This window comes from Nicotiana tabacum, chromosome 8 (assembly GCF_000715075.1).
Source record: "Nicotiana tabacum cultivar K326 chromosome 8, ASM71507v2, whole genome shotgun sequence".
Lineage (NCBI taxonomy): Eukaryota > Viridiplantae > Streptophyta > Magnoliopsida > Solanales > Solanaceae > Nicotiana > Nicotiana tabacum.
In genome coordinates, this window is record NC_134087.1 from 142,743,461 (window position 1) to 142,756,429 (window position 12,969).

The 12,969-nt window shown below is 35.2% G+C and overlaps 1 protein-coding gene across 3 annotated transcripts; it reads right to left on the minus strand.

The window, feature by feature from the left end:
• Window positions 1-9,999: 9,999 nt before the first annotated feature.
• On the minus strand, window positions 10,000-12,283 carry LOC107786261 (uncharacterized). 3 transcript variants are annotated; one of them, XM_016607707.2, is made up of 4 exons: window positions 11,738-12,283; window positions 11,287-11,605; window positions 10,522-10,580; window positions 10,000-10,359 (listed from the first exon to the last, which is right to left on the minus strand). In XM_016607707.2, the coding sequence occupies exons 2-4, from the start codon at window positions 11,547-11,549 to the stop codon at window positions 10,328-10,330; spliced, it is 354 nt and encodes a 117-aa protein (XP_016463193.1). In that variant the 5' UTR covers window positions 11,550-11,605; window positions 11,738-12,283; the 3' UTR covers window positions 10,000-10,327. The 3 variants fall into 3 exon arrangements, with proteins under 3 accessions (XP_016463193.1, XP_016463195.1, XP_075076989.1); XM_016607709.2 differs by having other exon boundaries at window positions 12,182-12,268; XM_075220888.1 differs by having other exon boundaries at window positions 11,287-12,283.
• Window positions 12,284-12,969: the final 686 nt, after the last annotated feature.

Here is a 12,969-nt window from a genome sequence, read left to right on the forward strand (position 1 = left end):
TAGGCGCTAAGGGATATTCATGATAAAATCCTTTAACAATTCAATCCTTCATCTATGACCCGGGCTCAATTCTTTCTTTTAACGTATACCAGAATCTTCTACGGCTGTATATGATGCATGTATAAAACTCCGAACCCTTAAGTGAGTTCGTAATGTAACCAACTCTGGATCATTGATCGAATAATTTCTTTCGTTCCATTTTAGCTTCTTTTAATGTAAGCTATTACTTTTCCTGGTCTTTCTGCCCCTTTGTTGCGTCCATACTTAGCTTATATTAGTTCCCACACTTGCCAGAGTTTTCATGCAACTCATATGATCTCGAATATTACTTTTATTCTTACTTTCTGTTCATTAGCCACAGTAGGTGCCATTTTCCTTTGGAATGCTTACAAAGTTGTTACGATATTGTTGTTACCCGACCATTTTCTCTTTAGGTTATTGTGCTTAGGTTGAAGCCTTCTTCCTTATCTCTCCAGCTAGTCTTTCATTGTAGTACTTAGGGAGAACCCTTGACTCTGGTAAATCTATGACCTTATTGCGGACCTTTTTGATGTCCTTACTTGCCTGTAATCATCCGTAGTTGCTTACCTCCATGCCCTTGTGTTTGTATGGTTGCTTCTGAACTGATATTTTGACTGCCTTCCCAGTGGCACTTTTTTTTATTCCCATAATATTCGTACGGTACCTTTAACTACCATGACTCCTATCTGGATATATTTCAAGTATTACAATAACATTATTGCGAAGCTGAATTCACTATATTGGGTTTTACTATGTTTATCTTGCACGATCTATTGGTTCGCCTATAACCTACTGTCTAGCCGTAACTAGGCTTTTCCTTAAACAACTGCTAACTACTCATTGGCCCATTCTCATATAAATATTCCACATAATCTTTCTTGGGTTATTTTCTTTGTCTTAACTTACGTCTCGCACTAGATCCTTATTTATCCATAACATTCCGGGCAGGAATGCCTCACTTCTTCTCCTTGACGTCGTGTTTGCATAATGTTCTGGGATTGTAGCCTATCTGTAGGCTTTGAATAGTGCAATATCATCCCTTTCTTATATTTTATTGCATTCTTCCTTCACCATTTCGTAGCTACTAGAACCACTTAATTCTGACTTAACACCACATCACTCCATATTCCCACCTTTAGGGGAGTACTAAGAGTTGAAGCCACGAGTATCTACCTATGGATATGTTACCTCTTCATCTTTGGCTTCTTTTCACATTATCGATTACCCTTACTCGCCTTGCGGAAATCCTTCTATACCAAGGATAACAAAATTCCTTACTCACGAGGGTGATACTTGGTGTAACTGGCACATACAATCCCTTAAGCTTAACTTTGCTCACATTGCTTGTTTTAGGGAAGCGTCTTCCTGAATAACCATTCTCAAAGTTTCTCATGAATATTCCTCCATGGTCCATTCTATTATCGCCGGAACGCAATATGAAGTTCTCATGATGCTGACCACCATCAAATCACTCAGTCCTTAATGCATGTTTAGTTTATCTTTTTCCACCAGTCCGTGCTGGCTTCTATTACTTTGGGGTCTAACTTTTTCTTTTGAACCACGTTAACGTTGCGAACTTGTTTCTCGAAGTGAGGATATGACTTTATGGCCTATACTCTTTTGTTATCTCAAGGCCTGTCACTTCTCGTCTTTTCCTTTACTTGACTATCGACTCTGGAATACTGTTATCTTTGTTGCCTACCATTGTCATCCATGTATCACAGCTTACTCTAAATGTTTCATTAGCTCTCTTCTTATTTCCTACGTACATTTCCGTCTATCACTTTATTCTAAAAATTTTAACAAGATATTCTTTTGCTTTTAGCTCCCCTTTGCACCATCCACTGGCTCTTTGGGTTGCCTATCATGTTCTCTCTACTAGGGACATGAGCCATACTAAGATAATATTATCCTTTTCAGGCTTCTAGTGCATGTCTTTGTAGTACTCATGTCTAGCTGTACTATTTTAGAGTGCCATATCTAGGTATCTCATAAGGAGTTCTATTATCACCTTTTTAATATCCTTCCAAAATGTAAATTAGCGCAAACCATCCATCCATCATTTTGGGTTACTCTAACCCCAGCCGGATCTTGCTATCCCATCCTTCTCTTAAACCATATCCATTAGCTCCCATAGGGCATGACTGAGATAGGTGTGACCGATTGTACGTACATCTATTACTGTTGAAGCTAACTCAATATGCATATACCTCCCTTCCTGAATGATAAATAATGATAATTATTATTAATTGGGTACCTCGTACCCTTCTTCACCTTGCTTCTTTTACTTGCTGAAACTTGTGTCTAACTTTTGATTCCGTTATTCCTTTTTACCGTAAGAGTGGATAAGTGTTCTTTCCTTAAAGATCCTTATGAAGAACCTTACACCTTTTACTAAACACATGATTTGCCGAAGACCTCACATTTACTCATCATATGCAAAATGCAAAATCGAGTTCCTCTAACTCAACACTTCCACAGCTATATCCCTTATCGATCGTCTTTCTGAATGTAGGCATCGTCTTATTACGAATAAAATAGAATTTTGAAATATTATAAGTGAGCTTTACCACACGATCTAGAGTAAGAAGAAAGAGTGACAATCCTAAATGCCCCGTATCCTCCTGCTAATAAGTGTGGTGCACGACACACCCATAAACAAGACTCTACTAGACACGGCTTGTAGACAACCCTAGGAAAGAACTGCTCTGATACAACTTTTGTCACGACCCAAACCGATGGGCCACGACCGGCACCTGGTACCTTACTCAACCGAGTACCAACATAACGTATCTTTCTTATTACATCATTATATACACATGACATACGGGCCTAGTAGGCCAACATAATCATTTATAAACTCAAACATAGGCCGACAAGGCCGTACAATATTTCACGTATACGACATATGTCTACAAGCCTCTAAAAATATATAAATGTCATAGAGGTCGGGATAGAGTCTTGTCATATCAAAAAATACACGTCTAAATCATACTAACCAAACAAGCAACTCCGAAGCAAATGGAGCGCACCAACATCTTTCGCTGAGCTGATAGCCTACTTGGAGGGCTCTCGACCTGTCTATCGGGACCTGCGGGCATGAAACGCAGTGTCCCCGAGCAAAAGGGACGTCAGTACGAATAATGTACCGAGTATGTAAGGCACATAAGTATGTACATCAAAGACATGGAAGAAATCTAAAGTACATGACTCAACCTGCAAGTCTGAATAACTTTGTAAATCATAAATTACTTTTAGCGTCATGCATGTGCGTATGAATATTATGTCATGTATAGGTACATGTTTCATAACGTTATCAGCATCTGAGTGCATCCCATCATATCATATCGGCCACTGTGGGCAAAATCATCATCGTATACCAGCTGATCAGGTGGTGGTGCGTATATAACGCCATAACTTTTCCCATATCCCATATACATATATTTACATATATACGCGTATATAACGCCGTTTGAGTACATACATATACATATATACGCGTATATAACTCCATTTGAATACATACATATATATACGTATATAACACCATTTGACTATATACACATATAAGCGTATATAACGCCGTTTGAATCATATTTTAGCCACTGTGGACAACAACATCAACATATACCAGCTGATCAGGTGGTGGTGCGTATATAACGCTGTAACCTTTTTCCCTATCCCATATACATATATTTACATATATACACATATATAACGTCATCTGGTCATGAGTCAATGTAGATGAATGCAATGTATAAAAAGTACATCAATAAAATCATTCGGAATGTTATAAGACCATTTTGCCTATGAGTAATATCATAAAGTAAACTCTTTCAACTTTCGTATTTTTCTGAGACCCATGAACAGATGATAAGATATTATAACACACGGAAATTCAAGAACACAACTATCTCTACTACTGTTATGAATAGAGTCATTCATGGAATTTGTGCATTTGCACGTTCCGATTCGTATCGTATGGATCATGCCAAAAGAAAGAAGAGATAGCCTTAGCATACCTGGAGTAGGAATAACTCCGTATAATTATCCCGTTGGAAACCTCCGTGGATTAAATTTAGAACCCAAAAATTGGATTTAGGCTTCTGCGTTTTTTGAATTTGCAGAACGAGTATGGCTTAAATGCCAAATTTAATGAATTGAGGAGTGTGGTTTTGGACGTTGAAAAGCTTCTGCCTTTTCATTTCAATAGAATGTAACAAGGTTTGCTTTTGACTTTCAAAATAAGATCCTTATTTCCTTTTTTTTTAAATAACGCTTGCCATAAAGTCTTGGAAAGACTTTAATGCTTATCTCTTAGACACATGTAAGCATGAATTAATGACTCACTTTATACTAAAGTGAGGGGCTGCCACGTTCCCTCTTGGGACAATTGATTAAATTTTTGTCCGCTTATTAGTTAACTGGGTAATATTTTGTTATCCGGTAATTAACCAATTACCCGTATAATTTAAAAAAAATCCCCGAATTACTTAAAATATTACTCACTTTCCACATACCTTATACACCTTACTATCATGGCTATGTAGTACCTTGTATGACACTAGTCCATAAATATCGGGTATTTTAGCTCGGGCCGTATTTTACCCCAACATGCCAAACTTCGACAAAATTCATTTTCTTCGATATTACTTACCCTCTTACCTTTACGAATTTACTCATCACTTATAATCCTTATAATCTCCAAATAGTATTTTCCTTGGACTGATTGTCAATTACCTTACAACAAATTTAGCATACAATACTACGGGGTGCAACATCGTCATGACTTATTACTGCAAAACATAATATTTTCGTAATGTAATACAGTTGGGTAGAACACTGCCGTAACTTAATACTGCAGGACGTAATATTGACGTAATATTGTGGGGTGTAACAGAAATGTGAATTGAGTTGAAAAATTGAAAGAGGATATGTCTTAAGTGAGATGGCTTAGCCGATCGTGCCGAGATCGGACTCCATGTAAGAACACAATGGCATTGTTGATGAAATTGTGAATATGGTTATGTCTCACTTGAGATGGCTTAGCCGATCGGGCCGAGATCAAACTCCGTGTAAGAATATCGGTGGCATTGTTGATGAAATTGTGAATATGGTTATGTCTCACTTGAGATGGCTTAGCCGATCGGGCCGAGATCAGACTCCGTGTAAGAACATGGTGGCATTATTGATCAAATTGTGAATATGGTTATGTCTCACTTGAGATGGCTTAGCCGGTTGGGCCTAGACCGGACTCCGTGTAAGAACACGGTGGCATTGTGAGTTGTGGCACTTGGCACTAAGATTATCAACCTTAGTTTTTCTGTGTAGCACTTATTGATTATTATGACTGCCCTCTCTTTGTTTCACTGTTCATTCTACTGAGATTGGTGTTTGCCTTTACATACTAGTACTATTCGACAGTACTAACGTCTATTTTGTTGGATGCACTAGATCTATAAATGGATGTAGGTGGTTCCATAGCAGACAATGTTGGTCACAGCTAGTGGCGCATCCTCTTTTCAGCCGATTTGGTAAGCCCCACTTCATTTCGGGGTCCTGTATCATTGTCCATCATGTACTTTATATTTTGAGGTATAGCCGGAGCCTTGCTGTCGGCATTTCCATATTACTCTTCAGTTGTATTTAGAGGCTCCGTAGACAGGTTGTGGATGGTGTTTGATATTGGAAATAAAATTAGAAATACTAGTATTTGGCAAATATATTTTTCATCATAACTATAAAAATTGTAATATTTTGGACATTATGGTTGAAACTGCTAATGAAAAAAAATGGAAGTTGTTAATGAAATATTTACAATGTATGATCAATGGAGTTCATCTCCTCTTTATTCATGAATTAGTTTGGGTAGAATGAAACCTAACAGGCTTGCTCAGTCGGGTTTGTTCGATTGAGCGCCAGTCGCACTCCTCGATTTTTGGGGCGTGACATCCGTCGAGACCGAGGCCAGCAACAAACAGGACTAGGCATGACCGATTCGAGTGAAGTGCAATAACGGAAAGGCGAGATATCCGTAACCGGTCGAGAATCACGGTGGAAATCCTGCAATAGATCAAATCAATGGCGGCTATTTGTACCAATCATGGGATTTACTTTCGTAATTAGAATTGTACCATAATTAGGATTCCTCTAGTATATAAAGGGGAGCCCCCATCATTTGTAAGGACACTACATCCACGAATATGAAAGCAATGTAATATTTCTTTCTTTTGCTCGTCAACTTGCTGCTCTTTAACTGTTCTTACTTCACCAAGCTCGAGGGCATTAACCAAATACTGGTTTGCTTTGTATTATTGTCAATTTGCATCACTTATATTTACGTTTATCCATTGATATTAGGTAAAATTATGTATCCGTAAAACTACATTATAAGTTTAATTTTTATCCAAATTTTAGGGTAAACAAGTCCATTAGATAGTTATTCTTAAAACCTACTACTAACATTGATAACTGTCATCTGCTTGTCTGTGTATTTATCTATATCTTCGGATCAGCAGGTGGTCGAACAGCTGCTGGTAGTGGGTAGTTTTTCTTTTTGATAACTCGCCAAACTTTGACGTTATAAGACTTTGCATATATTTCCATACACATTTTCTAGTAAGAAAAGTGTTGTCCATTGAAATATGGTGGCCAAACTTGCGTTGTTCCTTCTTGAAAGAGTGCTCCCACAATAACTTGATTTGCCATGATCTTTTCTCACATGCTGTTAAGCAAAGAAGTGTGAGACTAGCTCTGATACCAATTGAAAGTACAAGAGGAGAGAGTGGTTAATTGCTTATTTTTAATAACTTTTATAAGTAGTTGACTAGTTTACCAATTAGTCGACTAGAATTAAGAACAGGATAATAGTAAATGTAGAAATAAAATGTAGGAAATAAAGACACCAGAATTTTTATACTGGTTCAGATTCAATGTGAATCCTACTCCAGCCCCCTTGGGTTGCAAGGGTGTTCTCTTTCAGTGATCGATGTTTCTGAGTATAGAATGAATGGTGTAGTTTACACTAACAACTTAGTCTCTATGTCTCTTTTCTTTTCTTGATACAATGCCTCACCAATGTTTATCTCTTTTTCGTCTCTAACTAATTACGCAGCAGATCTAAAGGAACTACAATGCTTGTTTGGAGTAGAACAAAAAAAGGGTAGATGATTCGATCAAAGTATGTTCTTTTTCACGTCCGGAACGTTTGTATATGTATACTTTCTATGAGGCCTTCAAGAATCTTGAGATATTGCAAACCAAAGGGATTTGATCCTTGAAAGGAATCATAGATTGATTCTTTCCAAGAATAAGGTTAAGTTCCCATTAATCTTCCTTGATTTATGGTCTTGATGAGCTTTCCATCGGCTGAGCATATCTCTTTTGTACTTGAGTCATATCCGCTGGATCCCTTGATTGATTTTCAGTGATTGCATTTCCTTTTGATTTGGGATCTTCCCGTAATAGCTTCCGTCAGTCTCTGATTGATTATCCTTGCCAGATCTCCGCTGTTTTTTCCTTTTTCATCGCTGATTCCTTTCTTTGTTTGCTTCCGTCAATCACTGATTGACTGTTTTTGCAAGATCTCTGCTTCTTCTTCCTTTTGCGTTGCTGATTATTGATTCTTTCCTTTGATCTACTTTTGACTGGTACTGCTTCTTGAATCCCTTTAATGTATTTCTTGAGATCCTACACCAAATATAATGTATTATTTTTTATTATTGAAACTTATAATTAACACCGTGTTCTTTCATACGTTAATTCCGAGGAAAAGGTGGGAACCAAGTAGAACTTGAGTCATGATTAACATTTCTAGGCTCTGATTTTCTTTGTTCTTAGCACTTCTACGTTTGCGGAATATTATCTCCTGACTACCAATTGGTAGTTAAATGGAAGACAAACAATCTTCTTGATATTCGTGTTAATTAGTATATCACTCGAGTCTCTGAATTGGGATGAGCTAAGATCTGCCTGCAGAATCTGGACCGGAGTCACTTGTATTTAGTATAACTTCAAAATTATAACCGTTAATTGCCTGGAGTTGGATTCTAGGGCTCAATGCTTATGTGGTCATTCAACTTTGTGTTCATTACACAAAAATTACTTTTTTTTTTGTTACATAAAAATTATTCAACTTTGTGTTCATTGTCTTCTTTTGTTACATTAAAATTATTTTACTATGCTCTATTTATCACAAAAGATACCTTGGCAAGATTTTATAATACTTTAACTTAAAAAGTCTATTATGTCTTTGATATTATAAATTCTCTCATTTATGTAATACCTTTTATATTATATACTATATAACATATTTTTACTTAGGTATTATACATATAACTAAAATAACTTTAAATTTTTTTTTTATAATATATCCATACATTTAATTTTTTATGGCACTAAATTTGTCTAATCATATACAAACATGATAGATATATTTTAAATATAAAAATGATAAAAAAATATTTATTGTTTAATATTTACTTAAAATAATAAAAATAGATTTGTTTAACAAATGATAGTTTTTATAGTCAATAAAAATTTTAAAAGAAGTTTCAGATATTTGTGCTTAATATTAAGTTTTTTAAAGCTTTATCTGTTAATATTATTTATTTAAAAGTATTAATCTGATGTGTCATTTTACTAAATGTGGGTATTTTATTTATTAAATTAATGAGTATGGCTTGGATGATAAATCAATGAGTTTTGATTTTTTAATTTTCATTAAACATATTTCATTAAGCATGATTAAGAATGTGGACTTGAGATTTGTTCACGGTACTGTTACTTATATGTTGAAAATTAATATTAAGAAAAATATTAAATGTACAAAAATATTATAAAAATAATAAATAAAATAATATTAAGTTATTTTAATTATAAGTAAAATATCTGGGTAAAATTATATCATATAGCATATAATATAGATGGTATTACATAGAGTGAGAGGATTTATAATGTAACGGGCATAATAAACTTTTCAAGTGAAAGGTTTGTAAAATCTGGTCAAAGTGATTATTGTGATAACTCGAGCATATTAAAATGAATTTTGTATAACAAAATAAAAAAAGTGATTTTTGGGTATGAACACAGATTTTTACGTAACAAAAGAAATAAAAGTAACTTTTGGGTAATAAACATAAAGTTGAATGACCACACATAAAATTTACTCCTTTATTAGGTTGCTTGTCGGCTCTTTTTTTTTTTTTTTTTTTAAGTTCCAATATATACAGTTCCCTTCAGATTCTAAAGAAAACTTGGGAATGTGACGTCTCTCTATCTTCATTTCAGTAATTCTCGGCTTGGCAAAGCTGATTTTTCTGCTTGGATAGTATGTCGGTTTTGATTTGTTAAAGAATATAGTGGGACTGTGGTGCCTTCCTCAATTTAGGACTTACTCATTTCACTGCTTTGATTTGCTAACATATCACTCTAGTAACGTTTCTGATCTCAATTTCATATCAACCAAGGGAGAAAATATAAAAAGGCAACCCGATGCACTAAGCTCACGCGCGATATGCGTTTGTGTCCGAGAAAGGACCGGATCACAAGAGTTTATTGTGCACAGTTCTGCAAGAGGCTGTTTTCATGGACTTGAACCCGTGACCTCCTGGTCATATAGAATAGAATAAATCAAAAATCACGTGTCAATTTTAATATGGGTCTAGATCTCTCAATGGTTGAGGGTATTTATATTCGAATGTGTAACTGTAGGGTTATATGAGCCTAACAGCCGTGTATCTAAAAGCACTTTTATTTTCAACCGCCAGATGGTAAAGGAATGTGTCATCCCTCCTTTCTCTTGTAATCATAATAGCATATAATCGAATAGTTGAGTTAGACGGGGGTAACGGCCAAACTATCAAAGAGGTCCGCTACCAAAAAATTAGGAGTTATAACATTCATAAAAGAAAGAAAAAACCAATATAACAACTTCAACTAAGAAAGTATAAGGTACTTAAATGCAGGGTAGATATGAACAATCTTTTAAAGTAGATGGATAAATATGACTCTTTCCGTTTAAAAAAATTGCAGTTGAACAAAAAGAAATAAAAGAAACGAGTTAAAAGATTTACATGAAGGCAACGAGCTACATAATGAATAAACAGGCATAAACAAAAGCAAAGAAAACCAGCTGAACGAGATGAAAAAATCAACTTAATCAATCTAATTCTCAATAGAAGGACAATCACCTTTATACAAGCAATGATACAAGCTGGTTCCTCCTTGGGAATGGCAAGGTGGACAGCTGCAGGCATTCTAGTGCACTAGCAGTTCATGTTGTCAGACCAACATGCAAAGGTGCAACTCACTTTCGCACAATTCTTGTTCTCACACCCCCTGGATTCAAAAGATTTCTCAAAACTTTAGAATCACGAGAAACCACTTAGCTGAAGGCAGAAGATACAATGATCAAAACTAAACCTGCTACCGTAAAAGTTAAGGGTACAGGAAGAATATATATATAGAGAGAGAATGTCATAAGCTTAAGCTAACACTGACCTTCAGTTTCCTCAAAGTCAATTTCTTTTACTAGTTCAGAAGTTGCATTGTACTCAAGCCTGCAAGATGAAATGGTATAAATATATGAACAAATAACAATAACATAAGACATTTTCCCCAAGATTAAACAGGCAAACTTTGCGAGGTAGAGGAGGAGCCAAAAAGACAGATAGTGCATCATAGGAAAAAGGAAGCAAAAAAATAAGAGCAACATGTTTTGAGATGCTCCAAGCACCCTCTTTCTTTCTGTTTCAGGAATAAGCAATTTCAACCGTCCTATCATCTACATACATGTTCCCATGATTAAGATTTTATCATCATGCACAGTTTGCATATGTCTTGTCCGTCGTAAAACTCATTATATATTCTAGCTAGGCAAGGAGATTAATTTGATGCCACTCTAATACGAATGACAGAATGGATCACATCAGCTATTTTCTCTTTTTCTGATAAGGATCTATTTCTCATTATATCAGGTAGGAGTATTTTTCTACAACCAATATTGAAATCCTTAGTATGAAAGCAAGATACAGTATTCACTAGTATATGTGCATGGCATGAAATCAAGCTAAAACATTCTGACTTCAAGTCTTTGGCCCCTTGATCATAATCTCATACACTGTTCTTCAGCAATACAGACTAAACTACTTCGATAATATCTGCAGATGCATCCATTTGCAGCTCATATTTTTTTGAAGGTCAGATAAGCCAGATGAAGAAGAATTGAGGAGTTCAAAGTCAATAAGAAAATGGCACTTCACTTACCTATTAGAGAGTAGCACCTCAAGTTCGTAGTCGGATTGACTCTTGGTAGCGTCTACTAAGACGGTTACAATTTCCGTCTTCCGGGTACTGGCCATCAGTAGATCATACTCAGTTGGGATAATTATTGCTAAGAAATTATCACTTAGTTCACTCAAACAGAGCTTTTCAACGGCTGCCAGAGAAATCCGCCTTTTAAGTGCATCAATGTCTGGATCTACAATGTAAATGGCAAAATCAGTCATAAGAAGAATGCGCCGCTTCATCTTTCCTGAACTTGTGAACTTCAGAACCTTGTCTGCAAAGAGAACTTTTTTGTCACCTGCAAAAGATTACACAAATCAGCATTGATTTAGATATTAGTTTAGAAAGATGAATCATGAAACATCCATGCGTAATCAATCCCACCAAGGTGCTGAAAGGAATAAAATGCACTACTATCAGCTATTATTACAGTGTCTGCCTCGCAGCTAAAACTAACTGCTACAGTAATTGCGTAGAAATCTAGAGATGCCAAGCAAAATCCATGTAGCCATTCATCACTTGCTGCAAAAAGCTGAAGAATAGCTTTCAGTTTCTCTTTGTAACAAAACTATGAGTGAAACAACGAATATCCTCAACTTTTCCTTTGTGATAAGAACAAAACAATATCCTCAACTTAACTACAACACCAAGTAAAACAAGGATTATTTCGTTCGAACTGCAAGCAACAGGCAACGATTTTCATTCGAGGCAAACAAAGTGAACTCAGAAATTCTGAAAGTTTCATTTTAAAGAAAAAGGTTATCCCGATACAGTTACACGGGTTCATTTTTATATTTTACCAAAAGATGGGAAAAGAGAAGAACATGATGTACAACTGTATATCACTAGAGGGTTGTTCCGAGTGAAGATTTACCCCAACAATATTAACTAAGAGCTCCTACAGTTTTTCTAATTTCTCAACCTTAGTATTTTACAGTATTTTATATCACAATCTTACTATTCCTCTAAGTACATGTTGATTTAGAAATTCAGTGTTTTTAAAACCGGAAAAAGCAAAATAGTGATAAGGTACTTCTATTTACACCATCCACACAATTGTTTGTAGATTAAGGGTGTGTTTGGTATGATCGAAAATATTTTTCAGAAAATGTTTTCCAATTTTTCCATGTTTGGTTGGCTTAAATCTTTTGGAAAATATTTTCCTCATGAACTCATTTTTCTTCAATTGGAGGAAAACGTTTTCCCTATCAAGAGAAGGGAAAACATTTTCCAAAACTCTTTTACACACCCACCCACCTACCCACCCCACCCTACCCCCGCTCCGTCCCCACCCTAAATAAAAATATTATTAATAATACTTTCTTTTCATGTTATAGATAGATTTTTTTTCTTGTTAAAAATAGTAATAAACTTGTTTCCATTGTCCACATTTGTTTAGATTTGTTTACATTAATTTAATGTTTTCATACATATAGTTAGAAAAGAGTGAGGTGTGGACATGTGTGAATTTGTGTAAACAAAACTATATCTTCTCTTCTTTTTTTTTGAATATTTTTTCAAGATTTAAAATAGCTACAAAATATTAATAAAACTATTTTTGTAATTTTCGTTTTTATATATAAAGATAAAATATGAAGTAATATTTTTTGTATTTTTCAAAATTATAATGACTGCAAACATTAATAGAACTATATATTTTTT